This window comes from Heliangelus exortis, chromosome 2 (assembly GCF_036169615.1).
Source record: "Heliangelus exortis chromosome 2, bHelExo1.hap1, whole genome shotgun sequence".
Classification (NCBI taxonomy): domain Eukaryota; kingdom Metazoa; phylum Chordata; class Aves; order Apodiformes; family Trochilidae; genus Heliangelus; species Heliangelus exortis.
Genome location: NC_092423.1, coordinates 81,067,783 through 81,092,662, shown reverse-complemented (window position 1 = coordinate 81,092,662; position 24,880 = coordinate 81,067,783). Strand labels below are relative to the sequence as shown.

The 24,880-nt window shown below is 35.2% G+C and overlaps 1 protein-coding gene and 1 long non-coding RNA gene across 2 annotated transcripts in view; both read right to left on the bottom strand.

Moving 5' to 3' along the window:
- The window catches only part of LOC139793726 (uncharacterized), a 329,041-nt gene that overhangs the window by 120,929 nt on the left and 183,232 nt on the right, over positions 1-24,880 (bottom strand). The gene's annotated exons all lie outside the window — the stretch shown is intronic.
- Positions 1-24,880, bottom strand: part of ABCA13 (ATP binding cassette subfamily A member 13) — a 139,420-nt gene that overhangs the window by 40,549 nt on the left and 73,991 nt on the right. The window contains exons 15-17 of the mRNA XM_071738686.1: positions 13,393-13,511; positions 12,337-12,427; positions 8,034-8,142 (exon numbers count right to left, since the gene is read on the bottom strand). Coding sequence (XP_071594787.1) covers positions 8,034-8,142; positions 12,337-12,427; positions 13,393-13,511 — 319 coding nt within the window. The remainder of the gene's footprint in view (positions 1-8,033; positions 8,143-12,336; positions 12,428-13,392; positions 13,512-24,880) is intronic.

The window sequence follows — 24,880 nt, the reverse complement described above, 5'->3', positions numbered from 1 at the left end:
GCTGGGTTGGAAGGGACCTCAGGGATCATCAAGTCCAACCCTTGACCCACTTCTGCTGTGGTTACCAGACCATGGCACTGAGTGCCACATCCAGTCTCTTTTTAAATATCTCCAGGGACGGAGAATCCACTATTTCCCTGGGCAGCCCATCCCAATGTCTGATCACCCCCTCGGTAAAGAAATTCTTTCCAATGTCCAGCCTAAACCTCCCCCGGCACAAGTTGAAACCGTGCCCTCTTGTCTTGCTGAGAGTTGCCTGGGAATAGAGACCAACCCCCCCCTGGCTACCCCCTCCTTCCAGGGAGTTGTAGAGAGTGATAAGGTCTCCCCTGAGCCTCCTCTTCTCCAGGCTGAACACCCCCAGCTCCCTCAGCCTCTCCTCATAGGATCTGTGCTCGAGTCCCTTCACCAGCCTGGTTGCCCTCCTCTGGACCTGCTCCAGCACCTCAGTCTCCTTCCTGAACTGAGGGGCCCAGAACTGGACACAGGACTCAAGCTGTGGCCTCACCAGGGCTGAGTACAGGGGCAGAATCCCTTCCCTGGACCTGCTGGCCACGCTGTTCCTGATACAGGATGCCATTGGCCTTCTTGGCCACCTGGGCAAGTATCTGCTTTACTGAGTGAGAAGAATATGCACTAGCAAAAACAAAGCTATAAATTCATGCTTGAGGAATTTCTTGTGCAAGTGGATTCACGTTCATAAACACAGGTTTTCTCACTTGAGCATTTTCAGAACCTAGTCAACAGATTTTATAGAATTTCACCTGCACTGCGAAAACTTTAAAAAAAAAAATCACAAGGACTTAACGAACATGTCACATCAAATATTTTACAAGAATTAACTTCTCCTCAGGTATATTTAATGTGTCTAGAAACAATCTCTCTCCTGAAATCACCACAGTCTCTATCTGCTAGGTGCACAGATCCCAGGAGGAAATTAACCAAACTTTCAGGGTACTGCATTGCTATTAAATAAAAGTTTACAGCAGTTGACTTGGCATCCATAAACCGAAACACACCATGATAGCTCTCTAGTACAGAACAAACAGAGACTGTGGAAGAGAGATTATTGATGGGAGAAATAAAAAACCCACAACATTAAATACCATAATGCTCCTTGCAGTCTTGTATCATACAATATTGATCAAAAAGCAAATTGCAGAGAATTTCCTTCAGTGGAAGAAACCCAAAAAGTAATTTCTCTTCTTAAAAGCCGTAACAATTTTCTATAGTCAATTTCCATTCATACTATATAGGTGAAACAAAGGATTGTGGTTTTGAAAATTTACACATACAACTGAGATTAAATTTCCCAGGGGTGCTGAATTACAATTAACCAAAGTGTGACTGTATTAAGTTCAGCACTGTGCTAGAATTCAACATTGTAGCAATATATTAAATATAATAATTGGCTTTCACTCATTTTTTTTAATTTTTTCAATTAATCTGGAGCATGAGGGTCTTCTGTATTTGCTGCATTTTTTAGTATAATTATTTCTTCCTCCCCTCCATTGCCAAAAATAGGTGATGAATTTATATAAAACAGACAAATCGGTTTTTAATTCAGAGACAGAAAAAAGTTCCCTTGAACATAAAGAGTTGTAAATTATAAACTATCTTCCAATAGAAAGATAAACAAAATAATTTGATAAATACTATTTGGTAGTATATGACAACTTTCTGTGTACCACCATAATCTATCCCTTCCTGAATTTCTCCTAACCACTAAGGCCATCTTTCTTTCCATATATCTCTATCCCAATACAACTGTTAATATGATCTAAAATATATTTATCAATGCTCTCTTGCATGTACATGCTTTTTTTACTATGTAAAGCTGCTATAATGATGCTCATTAAATTGAAAATTAAAAACCATCTCTGAGGACTTAAAATAAAAACTATAAATGACAAATCAGCAAGGAAGTTCTAAATTACAAAGCTGATATTAAACAGATGTAGATGTTGTTCATGCAATGATCTTTTAAAGGTTTGTATCTCCAAGCCTTGTGTGAAAAGCCTTCAGGGCAAATTTTACCAAATCTGTCCTTACAAGGGAAAAACAAGACAGGCAATATCAGTAAATATATGGTTCAACTGTAACTCTGTCTACTCCTTTTCATAAATTTCTCAACAAAAATATTTCTTCCACATCTATGGGTGGTCATTGCATTCCCCTGAGTTAATCACAACCAGAATTTTCCCAGTTGTCCTAAAACATTCTTTATCTATGTTGTTGACACAGAACTGGTCACACTACTTTTACAGTGAAAATTTAGTCTTCTTCATAGGCACGGGTGAAAAATAGTGACAGTCACCAATTCCAGTCATTCCCAAACTCTGTATAACTAATTGAAGAACAGAAAAAATGGTACCCATCGAAATCCTTATACTGTATTGGAGTTTTAATGCTGTATTCAGACAGGAAGTGAACACCATGATGCCAAGACTTTCTTAGCCCCTTTTAACCTTGTCCAGTGCAAAAATTAAGAGCTTAGGACAGGAGAGGCACCATTTCCCCAAATAGACAGAGGCAAAGAGAAGGACTTCTTAAAGAAACATGACCATATACAGGTTAACTGACAAATAATATACGTGTATAGTTCAGAAAAGGAATTAAGTCAGATGTCCATCCCAACAAGAACCACAAGTAGCAAGTTATTTTGGTAATATATTTTCTTAGCTGATATTGAGTTAAGAAATTTTTTTTTTCTTTCCTCATTTTTTTTCACCTACAGTTAACTACATTTATTCATGTGTTCTTTTTCTTAATTTTTCTTTTTTCAAGGCTATCTCTTGTACTGCTCAGTGAAAGAATTATCTTACACAACTGAGAAACAAAGACATTTCTACCCATCCTGAAAGCCATACTAGTAAAGAAAAAAGAGGATGGAAGCAGTCAAATCTTCACAGTTTAACTATAAATTCCATGAACTACCCAGCTTTCGTGTGAGGGTGTGAGAGGGAGAGTACTTACACTGGCATTGCTACTAGAAGCTACTATATGCTTAATAGCAAAAGAGGCAATAAACAAGTAATTGTATACCTTCAGTTTCTTCATGATTTCTTTTCTTTATATTGTTCTTGATTAAACTAATTTTAGACTCTAATATATTAAAAAGGCATCCATAACCTGATGAAATAAATTATTTATAAAATGTTATAAACATTATGACATTTTTTAGAATAAAATACTATCCATTTCCCTTCTGGATAAGACAGTTCACAGGAAAAATGAAAATGCATCCACATTACAGACATTTGAAATTAACAGCATCTTGGATGTAGTAGGAAAAATCCTTGCTATTCAGAAGCTGTGCAACTCAAGGCACCTTTCCCTATACCAACATCTTGTTAACAGTCTGCAAACTGTACCTTGAAGAGAAAGTACTCTAGATCTTCCATTTCAAATCTGAACCACCTGAACATCTGACAGAAAACCAGGGCACATGCAATTTAGCATAGTCCTAGTGACTTGGGATTAATCTTCCTGTAGGTTATGAAGAACATGAGGCACTGGTAGCTCGGTGTATTCTGCCTGGGTGCAACTTGCCACATAGCCAGACATTATAAAATCAGTGGTTTTACAGTAAAAAGGAGGACAGTGGTATGAACCCAGCAGTATGATTTCAGTATAGGGTGGGGAGATCTAGAGGAAGAAATCTCAAAGATCTTCAAGTTTGTATGCCATCATCATGGACTATTCAGAGATGTCCTTATCTATATTTTGTGGTTCTGCACTGTATTTTGGGAGTGTTTGAGCCTGTTTCTTAACATTCTTTGTAAATTCTCTCTTCTTTCTATCCCCTAGCATACTGTCTTGAGTACAGAGATCAATCTGGATCTGTGTTACTAATCCTAAAAATCACAATTGTCCCAAACTTGAACAGAACACCAGATAATTCTTTATTCCACATTATTTATTTTATTCTACAATAGAGGAGAGTAAAATAAAAGAGTGTGTATAGAGTTGAGGTAATATATATACATACATATATATATATATATATATGCTTTTTTGCAAGTTCATCTTTGTGGGAATTTAAAATTTATGACAAGGCTTCTTTTTGTATAAAATGTGATATTGCTATTTACCTAAAATTACAACTTACATTTTATGGAGAATTTCACTTGCAGCAACCTCATTGATTTCTATTTTACTTTTCTCTCAGTAGCCAGACATGGTTAAGAAGGTTCCTACTAAATGTAATTTCAAAATTTCCTTTGAAAAGAGACCTAAAGCTACAATTTGCATAGCAATCAGGTAACTATACAGTCACTTTCCACCAAAACTCATCTGAAAATGAGTGTCAATCCCTTTAGGTCTTTTGAAGAACTGAATCTAAAGTAAATGACGATGGTGTAATGGATGCTTACAATGAGCCCTAGTATGAAAGGTTTTAAAAATCAGGTACTTGAATAGAAGCCCTCAGATGGAGTAGCTGCATCACTCAAGGACTCTCTATATTGATACATTTCTGTTCTTTGAATAGTGAGCTAAGCAGCTGGTAAGAGTTGCTTCAATATATTCCAATCTGGTAACACATTCTGACTCAGTTTTATACAATTCGGTGTGGAAAATACTTGATCAGAATTTTTAGCATAAGCTTAAGCAAAAAATGTTGCATTTTAGGTTTTTAGTCCCCTTCCTTCATTATTTGACTTTTCTATTTTCTCAAAACCACATTATCTAATTATAGGAATGAAGCATTTCAGAAAGATTTTGTTAAACAGACAAACATCATCCAAGTAGTCTTGAAGACCATCCAGAGCTTAAGAGTTTTGCTTAAAAAAAAAAATACTTCTTACCTTCTCTGTTGAACAGTGTAACTTATTTTATATTGTTTAATATATTCATTTTATTATCTGTCACTGAACTTATAACCCCCTAGAAAACAAAATTTATTTGGTTTCTTTTCCAGTAAGACAGATGAGTTTGATTTTTTCCACAGGAAAAAAAACAGAAACACAGACTTATGGGATTATGAAACTATAGCTAACTACCCCCATGGTACAAAAAATTTTTTTTCATACAAGAAGTAATCTTGAACTGTTGTTCTAAAATAGATAACTGATCCATTGACTAACATAAACTTGCATCAATCTGGCTAACTTCTGTTGCCAGAAGTTATCTGCACCTCGAGCTGGCACACACATTTTCTTCAATTACTATACCACTCTTTACATGAAAATTACAAGAAGAAAACATAGCAACTTTACAAGCCATGAACAAGCTTTTTCATTTTTTTTTTTTAACAGGTACTTATCTCTTGGGATATAAATCATCACATGCTAGGATATATCTCCTATCATTTTGGGTACAACCGCTTCCTTCAAACCTACATAAAAAATCCTAAATCTATACTCCCTGTATTCTCTTGACTGAAGAAAAGACATTAGATAAAATGAGTTTTTTACTGTGGATGTGTTCCTGTGTGACCTGCTGTAGGTGACCCTGCTCTGGCAGGGGGGTTGGACTCCATGATCTTTCAAGGTCCCTTCCAACCCCTCACTTTCTATGATTCTATGAAAAGCAATCTTCACAAACTGGGACCAGCACTACTTCTCTCTGATGAAAGTGGTAAGGTCTGTCCCTGCTAGCAAATGAGGTTGAACTGAACACATCATCTGTAGGGACCTTTGCCTCATCCTCCAGAGAACTCAGGAGAACTAAGCTGGGTTCAGGCTCAAGAAATACTCACAGATATAACTGATAATTCAAAGGATTCTGGTAGTTCTAGGAGCACTGAAATAAACTGTTGACCTCTTCCAAGGTTGTGTCATTCCCATAGTTGCTACACTGTTTACACCCATGATAATGTTCTACTTACTTGAAGTAAATCCCTTGGAGTGAAAAGGATTTATTTTTTTTCTTTTTGTAAGAGAAGGAAACACAGTTCCCACACTTTCATTTCTGGGGTCAAATTATTTTTATGTCACATAAAAGTCATACAGAAGCACTAGTTCTGTTGACAGGAAAAAGGTGTCTTGTGAAAAAATATGGCATTAATGCAAGTCAGAATTACAAGCCTCTATTTCTACAACAACCTAACAGACTTTCTCACAGCAGCTTCCAACAATATCTCAGAAATTATCTTGCATATAAAACAGATTTTGCAAGAGGAAAACAAAAAATAAAAATAAAAAGGAGATTTCATGGTTGAAAAAAAAAAGATTATGTAGTCTTCAGACTACTAAATTACAGGACTGCATACAAATGCTTTAATAAGAAAAGCATATAAATAGCTCTTTTTCATCAGTATCCTTAAATATGAGACAGTTAAAAATGGAAATGAACTGAGCTTAAGTGGCCCACATATTGGAAAACTGTTGAGCTTTTTTTAAAAATAAATACATATACACACTGATATGTGTGTGTACACACACACATACTTATATGTGTACACAGAAAAATACATACATACAGATAGGTAGACAACTTGACTTTCTAGGACTTCTCTGACAGGTCCTGCTGCATTATGTCTCAAGAGCATGATCCTTATTGCACATGTCCATGAGATATTCACATAAACAAACTGCTTTCTAGTTCATATACTCTACTTCTGCAGAAACTTGGCCAACATATTCTGACAGAATATTATAAATATTATAAAAAGCCCGTATTTGTATAGATGACAATCCAAGACTTCAAATATTTATTGAGAATTGGTTTACTTGTTGGGTTTCTATGTAATTCAAAAATATAACACATAACATTTTTACAATCCTTACAAATCCTTTACAAATATAAGTTTCTCTAACTGTAATCTGAATGGTAAATCACCCATTCTCCACGGCAGATATAAAAGGAATGGTTCTTAAACATTTAAGTTCCAGAATGGGATATCTGGTGCTACAGAAAACAAGTTGGAATTAGTACAGTTCATGAAGCACAGGGAAACTTGATTAAAAAATTATTTCTCCTAAAAATTCTCATTAAAATACCTGATTTCATTTCATTCAAACTTTCTGCAGAAATGCATCACTTTTGATTCTGTCTCATAATTCATTTAGAAAAATAAAACTCAGCCATATTGAAGAAAGCAATTATTCTTTTTTCACTGGCATTCTGGAAACTTTTCTTAATTAGCTTCTATTTTGAGATACTCAGGATTCCTTCCCCCTTTTCACTGATTTTCATCTTTGTTCTCCCTCACTCCTTTTAAACACACTGAAAATAATTTTACCATCACAGTCTACCATTCCATCATTTAAAAAACTCTTAAAACTGGTCATAAGCTATTTTTTTAATTTGTCTAAACCAAACTACTTCCTCTTCAGCAGAACTTTAACAGTGAAAGGAACTGGAAGGGAGAGAAGTTAGCCTGAACCATCAAGCCCAGTTTTCAAAGGAGATTTCAACATTCTAAAAGTTTGCCTATCTTAACAGGCAATTCTTTGGCTGCAGTAAATTTTTCAAACAGTCAGTTTGTAGAGTTTTATTTTAACTCACCCTTATACAGTTTAGGGGTATCTTAATCAGATAATTCAGATTTCAAATGTAGTAATCCCTTTTTTCCTATGTACAATAGTAAGATATATCAGCCTCTCCTGTTCCTTGAGTAATAGATTGCCAAGGAACATCATGCTACAGTGTGAATTTACAGGATACTCTGAGTTTACCCTGGGTATTTACATAAGGAGACAGAGTAAAGGGACAAAGAGGTTACAAATTCATACTCTGTTGTGCAGTCATCACCCCATTTAAGCAAACCCAAGCAGAGGTTTCACAAGGGCCAACATCCTAAGTGCAGTAGAACCAATCTAGACTTACTCCACAGGAATGCACTTAGTAAGAAACTCATATGGTATAATGATCTGTAAATTCAAATTTTACCTTATTTTGTGCTACACGCTTCACCCAAATAAACTTTCTTTTTAATTTAAAATTCCACCTTCTAACCCTCCCGAGGAATGTGTGATTCTGCAATCCTACTTTACACTGAGAAAAAATATCGTACTTAAAATTATTTTAGTTTATTTTAAAACTACTTTTCAAAAGATATGAAAGAATACTTAAAGAAAGACTTTTACCATACTGTCTCCAATCCACATTCGGAGGCAAATTCAGCCACAGAATGAAGTTGTTGAGTTCATTTAAGTAGGATGGCAGTGAATGGAAACCCTTTTGGTTGTACCACACCTGGAAGAGAGAATGGCAATTGTGAATTAAAAAGTAATTGAAGCAAAACACTGATCTGAAAGGTTCTTGCAGTATTTAGCTACAGTCCTTGAACAATAGTTCCCAACTGTTCTTTCTGCTTCGTTCTTCGTTCTTTTCCATGTTTCCCAGTAAAGTTGATTAATCTTCAGTTGCTTCCCTCTCTTAATATTTTTTTTCTTTTAATTTATTTTCCTGACTACTTATTCATTTGGATCACTATATTGTACCCTGTTGTGAGGCAAGGTTTACAACATTCTAATGGTTCACTCAATTTCTTCTCTTCTCTCCTACATCATGCTTTCAAACACCACTCTGAGCTCCTCTGTCAGTACTCCTATGCCTCTTACCCTTGAATCTTCATTGTCATATGCTGTCATTATTTAAAAAGTGAGCAGCCTTGGTCTACTACTGCTCTTGCTTGCATTATCATTCACATTTTCTGCCCATCTTAAGACCAGTTGCATGGTCTTCGCAACTGCCTGAAATCTCAACAGCATCTTATGTCCCAAAGTTTAAGGAAATAGAAGAAATCCCAAACTTTTTCTACCTTTTCAAACTCATACGCAACTCTATTGGTCTCCTCCAGTTCAGGTCCCACAAACTACTACACAAACTAGATCGCCCATTTTTAATCAACGAGAGAATTCTTTAAAGAAATTAGTGAAAATGAACCTAAATGTCTTGAGGAAAACAGCAAAACTTTTCCCTGCTTGATCTCCTGTGCAAATAGCAACCAGAGCAAAGCAACACAAACAAGGGCAGCCAGTTTTTTTTCCAACCCCCACCCCCAATTTCACGTTCTATCTTTTTTTCTAAAAAAGGTTTGAGCTGAATAATTACACATGCACAAAGAAACTCCAGTCCAATTGTGTTCATTGTATTAAAAAAAAAAAAAAAAAAAAGGCAATTAAGAAATCAATACAGCAAAATTCTGATAACACATCCTCATTTAACTGAAGTAGGGGAAAGGTCTCAAATATTCACAAAATGCCTTAGAAATATAATAATGTGACCAATATTCAAATGAAAATGCAAACAAACCCCTACAATAAAGTATTGTGTGTAACAATACATTTGAATATCCCACTCATTAATTAGAATTTTTCCTTCAAGCTACATTATGTAACTGAATCAAACCATCAGGAAACAATCACACTGAAGCCATGGTATTTAATTATTTATAATCTGGCAAAAGAAGTATCTGTGGTCTTTCATTTCAAAAGATGATATTTTAAGCTCTTTCTTTTCTTAAGTCATGTGGCTTATTCTAAATAAAAAGGCAAAAATAAAAACTAAAAAAGGAAAAATAGTAGTTCCTCCTTAAATATCTTTCACATTTCTTGTATCACAGGTAATTTTTTTACAGAGGGCAGAAAAGAGATCAGCAAGGGAAAAATATATATATTAAGATGATCCAGTTTATTTTCCACTATTTTATCTCCTGTCCATTGCTGATAAAATTCCTTCCCAAGATAAAACACAGCTCCTCACCACATTTAGATATAAATTCTGTAAAGACATGTTTTCCATTATTCCATGCCATTTTTACCTGTCACTAATACTGTAGAATAATGTTAGACTGACATTTTAATTAATCTATGGCCAATCAAGAAAAAAGGTGAGGAGCATCATTGGAACAGATTCATGACAGAGAGACAGAGAGAAGGGGCATTAGGCTGGAGAGATGCAGCTTCCTCTGGACATTTTCACTATTACTATACCAAACTGTCAAATCCCAGCCTTTGAGACTGAAAAAATGCACACTTCAGAAAGCCATGTAAACAGTAAAAATTGCATTTCTGAACTATTTAAAATTACCACATGTTGTTCCTATATTTAATTATGTTTATCTAATTATGTTATAAACAACAGACATCATGAAATCATTATGGGACAAATTTTGGCCACATTATCAAAGGAAATCAAAGAACATACAGTCAGGAAACCACAAAAAAAAATGAGGAGGATTTGTGCTTCTAACACACAGCAGGGATCATCAATGAATGTCAATAATCTGTGTATCTATTCAGCCACATCTGTCATGTGGTTGACATCTTCTCTCCCATGCATGCACATTTACACGCTCTCTTTGTGCAGGCAAATACCATGTATCCAGAATATACAGCATGGCAAGACTCAGTAAAGTAAAATATGTACTGAATAGGTATTTTTAATTTGAACTGGAAAAATTGTTGGCTCTTTCAGTGGAGAAGAATAATGCATAGTAATTAAAAAATTTTCAAAAAATGGAAGTAATCGTACAGAAAGTCTCTTCAAATGCAAATTTCTCATTTTCTTTCATTCAAGGCTATGTAAATGGTATATTCACTGTCTCATGAGCAAGCTTGAAAGGTCAAAGTAAAAGTCTGGTCATTAATTACTGAAAGGTTAAGGCAAGAATTTGACATTGCATCCGTTGAAAGCCACTTCCAGGAGGTATTTTAGATAACACAGTGCCCTTTATAAATCTACTCCACTGTTTTCTTTGGGTCTGAAATATGAAGCTTACTTACTAACAGTAGAACTATAATTTATCCCTGTGCTGATGGCAGGTGGATTTCTATGCCAAAGATATTTTAGAAAAAGGACTCTGACAAAAAAACACAGTGCAGGCATGTCAAAATGAGTGAAAAATGATTAAAGATACATAGGACAAAAAAGCAGCAGTCAGAAAAACACATGTTACTGCAGTCCTCTAAGACTTCAGGTTTCTAATGAAGGACTAATGGAACTGGAGTTCCAAAGTATATGAAATCTGAAGGTAGAAGGGAGATCACAAATGACAGACATGAAAATACATATAAAGTAGTGTATGTATCTAGTATGGAGAGAATTTAAACGAACGACATGAAAAAGGCACTGCAAATAGGCAATGATTTTGCAAAACTAAAGGTGAAATGATAGTGCATGGAGTACATTTGTATCTTGGTATTATACATGGTTGTTCTAACCCTTTGTCCCAAAATGGATTTTGATATAGAACTTATAAAATAACAAAAGGATTAGTGTAAATAAGAGTAAATGAAATATAGTTTCTATATCACAATAAAACAATTCAAAGGCAGAAGCATCTTTCTTTCGTATGCTAATCTGGAATCTAGAAAAGCCACAGCTTCCTCTTAATAAATCTGTTTTGCCTCGAGTACAAACATAGACCATGGACTGATATTCTCCAATATTCCTCCAAGACTGCTGTTCCTCTAGTCATTACTGGTCTGCATTTGAATGGACCTCAAAATAACTTTTCAAAGAATTCCCAAACAAAATAAAAATAAAAAATAAAAAAAATTGTCTCTTGCAATTGCCTGGTAGCCTCTAGGTCCCATCCCAAGTTTTCACCATATGGAGATACTGTGTGCTTCCAGTTCATACTAAATGGCCTCCAAGAAAAGCTCTTTGTGCTTAGAAATAATTGTGCTTAGAATAATCCTTCTTCTGACTGCAGAGGTGGCTCCAGGAAGAAAACACTGGCTCTGTGTACCATTGCCAGGCAGTAAGATCTACTGTCAATAAGAGATTCAGATTTCACAACCTGACTAATTTCAGTAAGGCACACTTCTGCTTCTCTAGGATAAAAAAGGAAAGTTAGTCATATTTGAAAAGCTTATTATAGACATAGAATGGTATGTTTGTTATGCAGAGGTAGCTGCTATAAGATGAATCTTTACCTTTTTTTTTTTTTTCTTTTTTTTTTTTTTTTTTGGTGGGAGGGAAGGAAGAGGAAAGTGAGAAATATAGCAAAGTATTTCTTGTAGGAATGAAAAAAAGCATCAATGATAATTAAATTTTGAGACGTCCAGTGAACTTTTCTCAATTGTGACATTGACTTTTTGTAGAAAACAGAAAAAAATAAAGTAATATCTTGGATGACTACCTAAAAAAGTAAAAAACTTTTAAAGGTGAGACTCTGAAATAAGTTAAAAGGAAAAAATAAGAAACAAACAAACAAACAAAAGCTGTATCATATGAGTAATTTAAAACTGTTCCTCAGAAAACAGGAGAATACTTCAAGAATTATGAAAAAAGAACTGGGCTATCGCAGACAGTTTTTCTCACAATTTCTAAAGGCAAGGATTTTTTATAATGATTTATTTTTTGGTAAATGCTGTGACATCTGGAGCCTGAGTAAGAAACATGTACATTCAAATGTGCCCACATACATGCAAACCTTACCTTAGCCAGAGGCTTAAATTTGGTGTTATTCAATTTTTTTTCTTGCAGTTCAAATTCTTTCCTCCCTCCAAAAGACCAACCACCATATCTGCTAGTGGAATATAAAGTAATAACAAATTATCTTCCTTAAGCTTAACATTCTTTTCTTGAAATAATGGAAAAGTTGTAATATCTACATTAATGCTTTATCTTTCCACTGAAAATGAAACTTTACCCCTAACAATCCCTTAACTGTAAAAAGGAGGAGATCAATATATTCTTGAATCAAGTGAACATTATTTCTCTTTTCTGGCAAAGGGATTCCCTCAGAAAAGAGTTTTTACTTTCTGAAAGCTAAAATCCCTGAGCAACAGAGAGGTCTGTGAGCAACTCAGGTACTAATGACTTTCAGAAACATTTTAAACAGCTTGCTTTCTTCCTACTCCATTCATATCCCAGCTGAAATTTTTCATTCTAAGACTTTTACTTCTATTTTTATCAAATCAGATCCTTTTTAATTTTTTTAATGCATAAATGGCCAATGCTTTCTCCTTGATAAAATCATACTCAGACTAGTATTTGCACTTATGTCAAAAGCAGTGGTTTAGCATTAAAGGCAGGTAAGTAACCCTAATTGTAACACAGATTCTGACCTCTGTGGCTGGTATCACAGCACATTAAGTCTTTCCAGAGCGATACCAGCCCTTTTAGTTTGAAGAAAAGAGTAGTTGGAACATATCCATCTCAAGTTGATTGAGTCTCTTAGGAATGAAAACTATACTGTTGGTCTGATTTGCATATGCATATACATTTTCTTTCTCTGGGATGCTGAAATAATTTTCTGTGTGGCAAGAAGAGCCAGGAAATTATCATGCAAGTGCTGGAGAAAGCTCTGAGAAGTGACCATGGAAAGGGTTCCATGTCACCTTAGCCTGCCTCTACAGCTTGATCACTACTAAACTATTAAGGCAATCAGTCCAAATAATCTCAGTGACATAGGCCTGTGCTTAGGATCAGAATGGACTGTGTTTTTTATGCACAAAGAATAAAAAAAATGGTTTGATATTTTAATGTTACCTTGCTTTGTTGGAAAACCTCACTAAATATTCTTCCACAAGGAACCCTGAAAGATTATACAAAATTTGTCCTTTCTTATTTTTAACATAGGGAGCAGAGGTATTGAAACTTGGACACATCTGAAAAATAGTAAACACAAAATAAGTACAGCACTCTTAAAAATCCATGACAGTACTTTTAGCCATATTTTTTGCTTTTCTAATGTAGATCTTATAGCATTTTTTTAACCGGAATTGTTTCTCATCTGCAATAACTCTTCAATAAATTATGCATAGTTTTACCTTTATAAGGCATTTCAAATAATTGTGTCACCTTGTGAGAACCATATTTGCTTTTTCTTGCAACCCTGTCAGTTTTGGTTTTAAAACATCAAAATCTCTGTATCAGTTTGGAAAGCACCAGGTAACTATGAGTTGAAAACAAAATTCAAAATTCTAATTAATACAATATGCTTCTAAAACTGCAGAGAAGAATAAAGATGTGTTCTAATGATTTGGTGGGATATTCTCAAAACCAAAGAAAAGAAGACAGCTATTATGATCAGATACCTTGGAAGCTTTATGAAGTACATTATGTATATCAACTTTAAATGAAATACACTTTGAGATTCTGGTTTTCCATAGAGCACAGATACAGGTTCGGCCTCCAGTCTTAAGTAAATTCTCTCCTTTGAGCTTTCATGGTCAGTGGGCCTCTCCATATGCAAGTTCCCATTCCCATTTTACTTAGGATTCTCATATTTTAAATATCCATGTCAGTAGTATTAGAGGCAAATTTGTTCCTTACTCAGAAAGGTAAAAATTAGTTTCTTCCTTCTACTTTTCAAAAAACTTCATTCCTGTATTTCAGATCCAACTCTTACTCTGAGTATTTATATCTTCATGAAGGAGAACTTAATTTATGGAATAGTCCTATGCAGGGAAATATATTTGTCACTTCAGACAATTTCAGCTTCTTGTTTATTACTCAGCCTTAGAACAAGTCAGCAGGAAAACTTGCTAGTCAAGGAGGTCAGAAATCGATTACTTTTTTCAAAATGCTTTAATTCCCTAAAGAGTGTTTTATTTTCAAATACACAGTCCAAACGAAAAACAATTTCTAACAATTACATCTCATAGTAAATTAGATTCCCTTGTAGCTTTAATGGCCGAGTTCACCCTCCCCCACCTTTTGAAAGTGGGTCATCTTCCATATATTTTGGAGGTGTTATGTTTTAACCTTGTTTCACATTAGGTTGTTTTTTTGTCACAAAGTCCTAATTTAAAGCAAAGTTGCATCTACTGAGAATAGCTCAGACATCTCTGATTCCTGTTATTTCAGATCAAGCTATAGCAATTTCTAGTGCACACACATACACACATATATATGCATCAAAATTGTGCAGACTCTTTCCCTGAAGACTTCAGAACACATAGCCCAAAAATCAGATGAAACAGAAGAAAATCTCCAGTCATAAAAAAAGCCAGTGCTCTGAGGGCTTATTTCCTCATCTCTTTCTCTAGCCCTCCAAAAATAAAATTCAAGTTACTGGGCATGTACATATATAATTTTAAAATACCTAAGTAAATCTCAAATTACATACCTCTTGCTCAGCCACACATCTGCATGAATCTTTGTGTGATGTAGATTCCGTATGCCAACATGAATTATTTTTTCTAATGGGAATAAATATAACAAGTGGAACAGCCATTAAATGAAAGAAACTTTATTTCAGAGAAAAAATAGAGCAAATAACAAGGTAACTTGAACACCTTCTTAGCATTTTATCACAGCAGCAGATCTATCTAAAGCCATATCAATTTTACCCATTTGTATCAAAGTGGATTCACTAAAAGTATTTATAAAAAATAAAGCAACAAATCAGCTTGATGCCTTCTGTTAGCAGCAGCAAGGTAAGTAAAGCATGGTAACAATTCTGTGTTCCTAAATTTGGAAATCTACAATGCTTCCTAACAAATATTGTAATTATTATTGTACCTGGATTCATACGACACCAGACTTGATCAAGAACCTCCTGAAATTCACTGGAAATCTGTCTTTGACTTTGAAGGGAAATTTGGATTAGACCTTTAACACTGAAGCCTACTTATTTACTTTACTTGGATACCAGGTCCCTCATCAGAACAGATGCTGGCAAGAAAACTTAAGATAGTCCATGTTACAGAGAAAAATAATAGTGAACATATAATATTTACAATTTGCAGCTAAAGAAACAGTTACCCTTGATTTGAATGCATGCATGTGTGGTCCCAGTCAGAGAAATATCTCAGCAGGATGTCAGAAAGGTCACTGAGGTTTTCATCTTCAATACTGTTCAAAGTGGACCACAGCAGGGGGAGGTAGTGTGAAGGGAGAAAAAGAAATACAGACACATTAACAAACATGCAAATATGTCTAGTTCTATTAATTTTTAGGCTCAAGATCCTATGTAATTAAAGTAATTAAAGATCCTAAGTAATTAAAGAACTGTATCAAGATCCTACGTAATTAAAGAACTATAAAATCCATGCACAGGAAACCTAACAAAACAGCAAAGTGATCTCATTTCAAGAACTATACTTGAACACGGCTAAATAAATCTCCATGTTTTTTCATAGCCATGTTCCTCTTTATAAGCATGCATTTCTAACAGTTAGAATGGTTAAAGTGCTTTTACGTTTCACTTAAAAATTCAAATAGCATCATCTTATGATTACAAAGATACCTGGGTATTTGGGCAGCAGAGGAAGTGATCTGTATGTGATATGCACTTGATACAGCATATTCAGAGCTGAGCTATAGATACTGTGCATTAAGAATAAATAAATACATAAATCCAGTTGGTTCCAAAGGTGAGCCTGTGGAAACTAGTGACTAAATAAGGAGGGCACCAGACTTTGTTAATATGGTATGACACTCTCAAACCTGAAAATTATTTTGAGGGAAGCATTCCAGACCTAAGTAATTAGATAAAACGAAGCATGCAAAGGCTTGTTTAAACACACTTGGGCATTTACCTATAAATGGCCATGACTGGTATTGAAAAGATTACTCAGTTCAAACTGCTCCAAAGCCTTTCCTTCACAAAATGCTTTGAACAATACTTTTCTGATTCTATGTCTCCCTTGTAATAATCCAGAAAAAACATAATAAGCATTTGAAAAATAAACAGCCATTGTAAAAAGTAACCTATTATACTTTCTGGAAAGCAAATAGTCTTTATAATATAAGAACTAAAGAGTAAATGTTCCAGAACCCTGGATACTGATGATGATGGATGAGGCCTTTACCTGAAAAAGGATTCTGCATTGTCATAAAGTCTTGGTGTCAGCTTGAGAGAAGGATAATCAATAGCCAGTGGCTTCACACTAAACAAGGCCATTGCCAGTGCAACAAAGAGGACAGGAAGCAGCACATTTGACAGACTTCCTCTCCAGCCTCTCCTGGTATGGTGAAACCTCTTCATCAGAAAAGCAACAATCTGTCTGAGAATGTGATGGGCTCCATGCACACTTGAGGGCTCCATAAGTGAGATATCTGAGTGAAAGAAAAGAAACCAAAAACCAATCTTGACAGACAAGGAAAATCAAATTAAATAACACGTGCTACATTTTCAAATATAGAACATAATAGTCTATTTGACAAAAAAAAGTAACCAAAAATATATAAACCTACGATGTTCCCTTGATGGTCTACTATAATCCCCTCCCCAGTATAACTAACTCTTCATACCAGGGAAAACAGATATTCAGCTAGCACATTAGAGTTCTCTGTACACAGTTAAAAGTATACTGAATACCTGCTTTCCCACAGTCCTTGCACTCTGGTACAGCCATTCCTTGTGCATTGCCACCTTTGCTCCTAGACAAATGTCTATGACAAACTCCGTCTGTTTTAGCGCTAAGGTCTTGGTCAACCTTGACTGAAATCAGCAGCAACTTTTCCTCAGGCATTTCAGTGTAATGGCTTCAGACTATGTAGCAGAGCACTGCAGATGGTAGAGATGTGGTATCTCATAAAGGCATTCCCTTCATTTCTCTGCTCAAATGGGAATGATAAAATTTTTTAATGTTTTCATCAGCTCAGTTTTCATAATTCCAGCTCATGGGCTGTTCTTCACATTCCAATGGTAGTGTGCCCACAGCTTATTAATATCTTGCCAATAAGATATTTTCCTGGTAGGCTCTCCCTTAATTTCATTTTATTGTTCTTTGTTAGATGACTTACACCAACCATTTTGCCACCATTTTACACCTTAATGCCTTCTAGGTATGTGCAAGCTCTTACCATCTGCTCTTATCTTGCCAGATTTTCCTTCATTTTAGCATAGCAGTGTCTGGTAGATTTACTACAACAGGTATTTGCACTGAGCAAGACTGAATAGCCAGTTTATTGTAGTGATCAAAAACATACTATATTTTATGATCCCTTGTGATTTGTCTCTCACTACTTTCCTGCCTCTATATTGAGACCACTCTAAGAAGCAATTTCACGTCACATTTTAACAACTACTTGTATGGGAGCTTTCAAGTAACCTCAAATTAATTGTCCTTCACTTAGCAGAGTTGTTGGTTTTTTTCTGGCTTACTAGGACTTTAATAAAAGAAGAGAGACCTGGAGGGCAAAAAGGGGGAAACATAATCAGAAAAAGAAATCAAACTTTTGACAGAGTGGCCTTTGAGCAAAAGAGCTCAAATTTTGTACTCTACAACAAATGGAATGTGAATTATATTTCTTACATTAAAACTAAATGTGTTTAGAACATGAGAAGTTATAATCAAGTAGCACATTGTGGGAGAATGTAGCTTTTAGATATTGGGTCTACACAAGAGGAGGAAGACAGTCAAAATAGGGCTTCATGGTGACAGAGAGTACTTTTCTCAAATTCTCAAGGCTAAGACTTCTGAAAAAAATAACTATCATGTCCACCCCCACAAAGAGCAAAAAGAATACAGGTAAATATAGGCTTATTGTCCTCAGTCCCTGGGAAGGTTACAGACCAAATTTCAAAAAAAAAAACCAAAAACATGCAGCATATTAAAAACAATAAATTACTGGGAATAGTCAACAGGCTTCGTAAGGTTAAACCATGCCAGCCTAGAGTTGATTATGAATATAGGTCTTTGTGACCTTGAATCCTTCCATTTCTTCGTGTTTCAGATTAAAAATAAATAAATAAATAAAATCTTGTTTATCTGTTTTGGATTTATTCTATTTGATGGTACTGGATATGCTCTTAAATCTTCCTTTAGGAGGCAAGTTATAGAAGTTTGCAGTCTTCTGCATAAATAATCTCAGCCTTTCAGTCTCCTCTTATAAAAATCTTTACAGTCCTAATCACCCTCACCACTTGCCTCAAATCCCCTTTTATGAGCATCCTATCAGTCTCAAGACATATTGTGTTAAACACGTCTATCAGATGTGGAAACACTACTGAGCTATAAAATAGTACTACGCATTCTTGTACTGATCTCCTTGTCTTCTCTTCTGTGAAAAGTAGCCTGCACTGGGCTTTCCATAATTAACTCAGTATGTTTTTCAAGAATCTCAAGGCATTTCATCACTCAAAAAGGTCTGAAACAAACAAACAAACAAAAAAACCACAAACAAACCCTTTATATTATATCTGTGTACACTTTCCATTTAAACCTTCATGTTTCTAAATCCTACATGCATGGCCTAATTTAATTTTCATCTAAATAGAACCCACCAAATCAATTTTTGCTTCATAAACTTTGTAATCCATTACCTATAAATGGTAGGTGTGTCAGGAGGCATAAAAAAAGCACATGTTTGTGGGAAAACAGTTTCTGATTACCACTGATAATCACAAAGGCTAGAAGACAAGACCAGCTGCCCTCTCTGTTATGAAGTCAATTTTTAGGCAGAAAAGCTTACGGAAATATTCTCATTAATAATTTAGATCATAAAATTAAAAATCTGACCCAGCTGTTAGAACCTGTCTTGCTTGACTTACGATTGCAATTATCTGCAAGAAGTGCAATTATGTTCACAATTAAGTTGTACTTCCCAATTCATCCAGACTCTCCTGCGTCTTATGGAAAAGATTTTTGCTGCTTTCCAATTCATGTAGACAAAATCAGGTACAGAGAAACAGAGCATAAGTCCCCAGATTTGGGAACTAAGATTCTATAGACTGCTAGAATTTGGGGCATAACCAAATATTGTAAGAGTCTCTAATTGGATATTAGATGGGGTTTTTTTCTCCCTTTTTGAGCTTCTAGAAAATAATGTAATTCTAAACTTCTCAAATGGCACATTAGAATAAGGAAAAATGGGCTATGTAATGGCTATGTTAACAGCCAGAAGCAGACATATTCAATTCTGCTTCTGTCATTTTGGCATTTAGACAAGTTGTTTAGAAGAGGTCCAGATTTTTGGAAGATAATCCTGGAACGGAAACACCCTGGCAAAACAGTTGAGCTAGCTCACATGAAACTGGCTGCATTAGGAAGCAGTTTAAATCTATTAGCTTATCAGAAGTTCTGTGCTAACAAGTAGTTCCAGGCTGAGCTAGTGATCTGACATCATTCTGCATTTCAGTATATGCCATACTGGTGTGTAGCCCACCAAACTGTGCACAGCATTCCATTAGGAAGTATTAGCACATCACAAAATCACAGGATCATCTGGGTGGGAAGGGACCTTTGAGATCATCATGTCCAACCCTTGATCCACGACCACTGTGGTTACCAGACCATGGCACTGAGTGCCACATCCAGGCTCTTAAAAACCTCCAGGGATGGAGATGACATCATTCATCTTCTTACATATTTGTTTACTCTCTATAAAAATAAATAGACATCAAGAAGAGCCAACATAACCAGAAAATGTCATGAATGCTCTTAAAATACCAAATTAAAAAAAAATGCAACATATGAAATCCAACCCCTTCAAAAAATCCTGTCCCTAGAAAAACTACCAGCAAACTTGTAAAACAGTCTTTTTAAGCTCCTTAATTTTGCTTTTCACAGAGAGATGAGTATGAAAAAAAGTTCATTTTTAGGTAAGAAGCTTAGGAAAAGAAAGAAACAAACTGCATTCAAATTACATATTTTTTGTTTATAAGAAATAAATTCTAAAGTCAGGCCTAAACACAGGAGCTATGGTTTAATCATAGCAAAGTATAAGAGGCTGAAAAATTGGTAGGGTACCATTGTACCTAGATCTCTTAGAGGAAGGAACACTTTACACTTCCCTTTACACTCCCCTCAATAGAATAAAGAGGAAATACATCTACCTTTAAATGGACAAACTAAAGGCAAACCTTAGGAAGTGATTTTGTGTGGAAAAGTAAAATATGCAGGAGTTAGTGGGCAACAAGCCTTCATCCATGAAATAATGTTCTTTACTTTTTCTTGATGCGTTGTTATCAAATCAGTCACAGAGGTGCATCCAAGCAACAGTGTTTGATCCTGGACATCACTTTTTACATTATAAAATAGGATTTTTATTCCTTTTTGTTGCAGGCAGTACAGACTCATACAAGGTAAATAATCAAATGGCAATGGAAGACACATTATTTGTATTCACTAGACAAAAGGAAAGAAGCAAGATAGAAGTATAGCAGGTTTTTGTCCCCTTTCTTCCCTTTAGTTTAGTTTTTCATAAAGCACTATGATATGATCTGGAAAACATGTAGTGCAACACGTGGTACATGTCAATTTCTTAACACAGCTTTGGGGCTGGGGGAGCTACAGGTTTGGTTTTGGTTGTTTTTGGTTGGGAGAATAACAGTTAAAATGAGGAATTCTTCAGTCATGGTTTCATGTGAAATATGACTGATATAAACACTTTAAGCAGCAATTCAAAATACTCCACTCCTTTTGCACATTAATGCCACCTTCCATAGGATAGCTTTGGAATGGCAAACTAGAAAACTGACAAATTACTAAAACCAGAACTAAGTTATGGATACTAAATAACCCAACTGAATAGAGCACCTTATGGTTATCATAATAACGGAATTGAATGCATTATCTAGATTCTCAGCAGCTCATTAAATGGATATATTGCCTTTGCTGACACAGGGTAAGCAGAGGTGAAAATGTGGAATCACAGCCTCAACACTGCAGACATCCCTGCAGCAAATGACTGTCTCAAAAAGATTGATTACTGCTGCCCAACCTCTAAATTTTTACAGATAACCAAGTGGACTTTAACTGAGTCCATCTGAATCTAGCTCTTCCTACAGCAGACAAGCTGCAAAGTTCTATATCAAAGAACAGATTTTTAGTGTAAGAAATAATCAAGGTGTTTATTCACTCTTTTCAGGCATACCACAGCTTCATGCACATTATGAATATCATCCTTCAATTTCAAGAACTTGTGTTTTTCCAAAGTTAGAACATATTATTACCTGTATTTTTCAGACAAATAGGAGAGCCCCACTGAAGGCAAACCAAATATTTCTTAGGAATTATATAAATTAGACTAAATCCAAAAAAATCAGATACAAATTTACCTCGTTTTACATCTTTACAGACATCTATGACTAAAGTGTACATTATAAATCTATCATATGAATTATTAGTTTAGGCATCTGTAATATTTATACAAGATACAAATAAGGTAAGGAAGACTCTTGAATTAAAATATAACTAACACTGAAGTACACATAGCATTTCCTGACTGTTATAACCTTCTATTTAATGCAAGAGTACCCAGTGTCATACCACTGCAAAAATCCATTAGGCTTTCTCATCACTCATATCAAAATAGCAGAAAATCCTCTAAAAGTATAAATGCCACACCATGTAATAGCAACTTGTGTGGTAACAGATAAGAATTTTAGAACAGATGTGCCTCACAGACACTGTCTATTTTAAGGGTAATTTTGGAGAAGCAAAAGAGTCCAAACAGCATTTAGGAAGCAAATGCAGTGGCTGGAAAATCAGTAAAAAGTAAACTGAGACCTCTGCTTTAATTTATGGACCTGATTTATAAACTTACTTTCCCAAATGTACTTGACTCTTTTACCTTCTCATTACATTCAGCCTTAAAAACAGACTGCAAGCTGTCAGAGGTGATGAGAATCTACTTTTTTTTATCCTGGCTACAGTCAGTAGGGTGTCTGGAACAGGGTTAACTTTAGATTGGGTTTCCAAGGTACCACTGCTAATATAATAAGCAGTAATAGCCAAAACAACAGCTAGGAAAAACCAACACCCCAGCTGCTGTTGAAGTAGCAGCTGATGTCAAAACACTACTTTATTTTTTTTTTAATATTATAAGAATGGGTAGACATGTAGCCATCACATAAATTAGACTGAGTATTTATTTAAGAATGTAACATTTTAATGAATGGTACAAGCACCTACTCTGGTTATAAAAGTATTATTATAACTTTCAATGAAAGGAATTAATTTTCAAGAAGAAAACATTCAGGTTTTTTCCCTTCTCCACTCAGAAGCACACAAATAGTGTACAAGCCTAAAGAAATAGGAAGTATGGTTCTGTCTTCCTACCCATTACCTACCACACAGACCCCAGAGAGAACCAAAACGGGTTGCTATGCTGAGACCCAAGCTGATTTGATGAATAGTAATCTAAAACTACTCTGGCTTTGACCAAAGAGGACACATTGCTGAATGCATCATTCCCATAATTCATAAGTACAGGGTTTCATTTCTTCTACAGCTGTGACTTTCAGTGCCTAATACAATCTCTGTTGTTACATTTCCATTATTTTCTTTCACTTTTCCTTGATTTATACATCTCCTGTTCATTTTTGTTGGGGCTACTGCCAACCTAAACCATACTGAAAAATAAGCTGGAATTAAGCACCATGTATTTTTAGCTTTGTATAGCAAACTCTACTCTGGCCAGAGCCCATTCATCATGATGAGATAGACATATTCTTTGGAAACAAATAAAAGATAAATAGTCAGGTGGACACAATCCTATGATGCCCTGAAAGGAAAATTACTGTAATTCTGGGAGCCATAATTCTCTGATTATACATTTCTAGATGATTAGCTTGCAACATTAACAAATATGATAATTTCTGTATCCAGGAGATAATTTTCCAAATATGTTTTTATTGTAGTATTCTCTCCCCTGCAGTGATGCACCTGCCATGAATTGCCATGTGGAGGAGGATACAAGAGAAACAGTTGAAAACCAGGTACAGAATAGTGTCTACAAAATAGAATCTTACTTGCACCTCCTGTATCTGTATTCTGTCTGTGTTATTTAAAACTAAAAAAAAAGCAGAGAACTACAGTCTGATAGAACTGTAAAAAATAGATCCCAACTGACTTCATATATAAACATGTGTATATATAAATGTATACATACAGATTTGTGTGCATATATATAAATATATATAAATATACATATATATATATACAGATTTGGAAAAGAAAAAGAATACATTTGCACATGCATAGGCAAACACCCATCAGATACATCTGCTGTACTAGAATACACCCTCATATTACAATAACCAGCATCCTTTTTGAAATCAGCTCATTTTCTTTGTAGAAGAATCAGTGCTCAGAAAGCTCTTAGAATTCAACCCACTGAATCCAACCTGTAGACTCAAGTATTAACATTTCAAGATTTAATCCAGTGTAGACAACAGGGCTTCAACTGACCCAGCACTTCTGCTGTGTTTGGTGAAGATTTGCCAAAAGAGCAGCACAGCAGTGTAATCTGAATATTCTCTCTAGCACAGCATTTGAATTTAAATGTGAGTCAATGATAAACATCTTAGCATCTTCAAACTAGAGAAGATTAAATGCAGCACGGGCCAAAAAAACCTATATATTCAAACCAGGTTTCTCAAGTACTTCCTACTAGTAACTTGCTTCCCAGAAAGAGGAAATTGTAGCTGTCCAGTTTGGTAATGTAAGATGACTTTATACAGTTATACAGCTGCCCAGTTAGCAGTGAGTGGCCTTTGGAAGGCACTGTACAAGGCATCAAGGGACAAGGTCCTGGAATGGGATTGCTCGGAGAAAACTCAGATAACAAATGGAGAGAACCTCTGCAGAAGGGCCCAGATGCCACTCTGATAAAGAACATTCTTGACTGCTTTAACTTTTACAATCCGTGAAAGTACTAGCTTAATATGAATAAAAAATATTTGGTTTTAAAATATTTAAACTTCCATAATACATTATTCTATTAACAACATAATAATAACAGAGTTTGTGCAGGGAAACAACTCAAAACTAAAAGATGAGTTCTGCAGGAGGCATGTTTTATTCAGACCCACAGCTAAAGCAAACAAATGAAAAATGTATTTGGTGAATAATCTCTCTCCTCAGGTACTCTGGTATCTCATAAATAGTGGTATTAAACAGCTACAAGGTATTAAGCAGACTTTGATTAACAGAATTAACATTCCATTTTTTCTAATGCCTCCAATGAATACGGTAACCTAGATAAACCACAAAAATAGAGCCAGTCCATCACCCCATTTATGTATTATAAAGTCCCACATATATTTCAAATGAGAAATTAACTGACAACAGTGCAATAT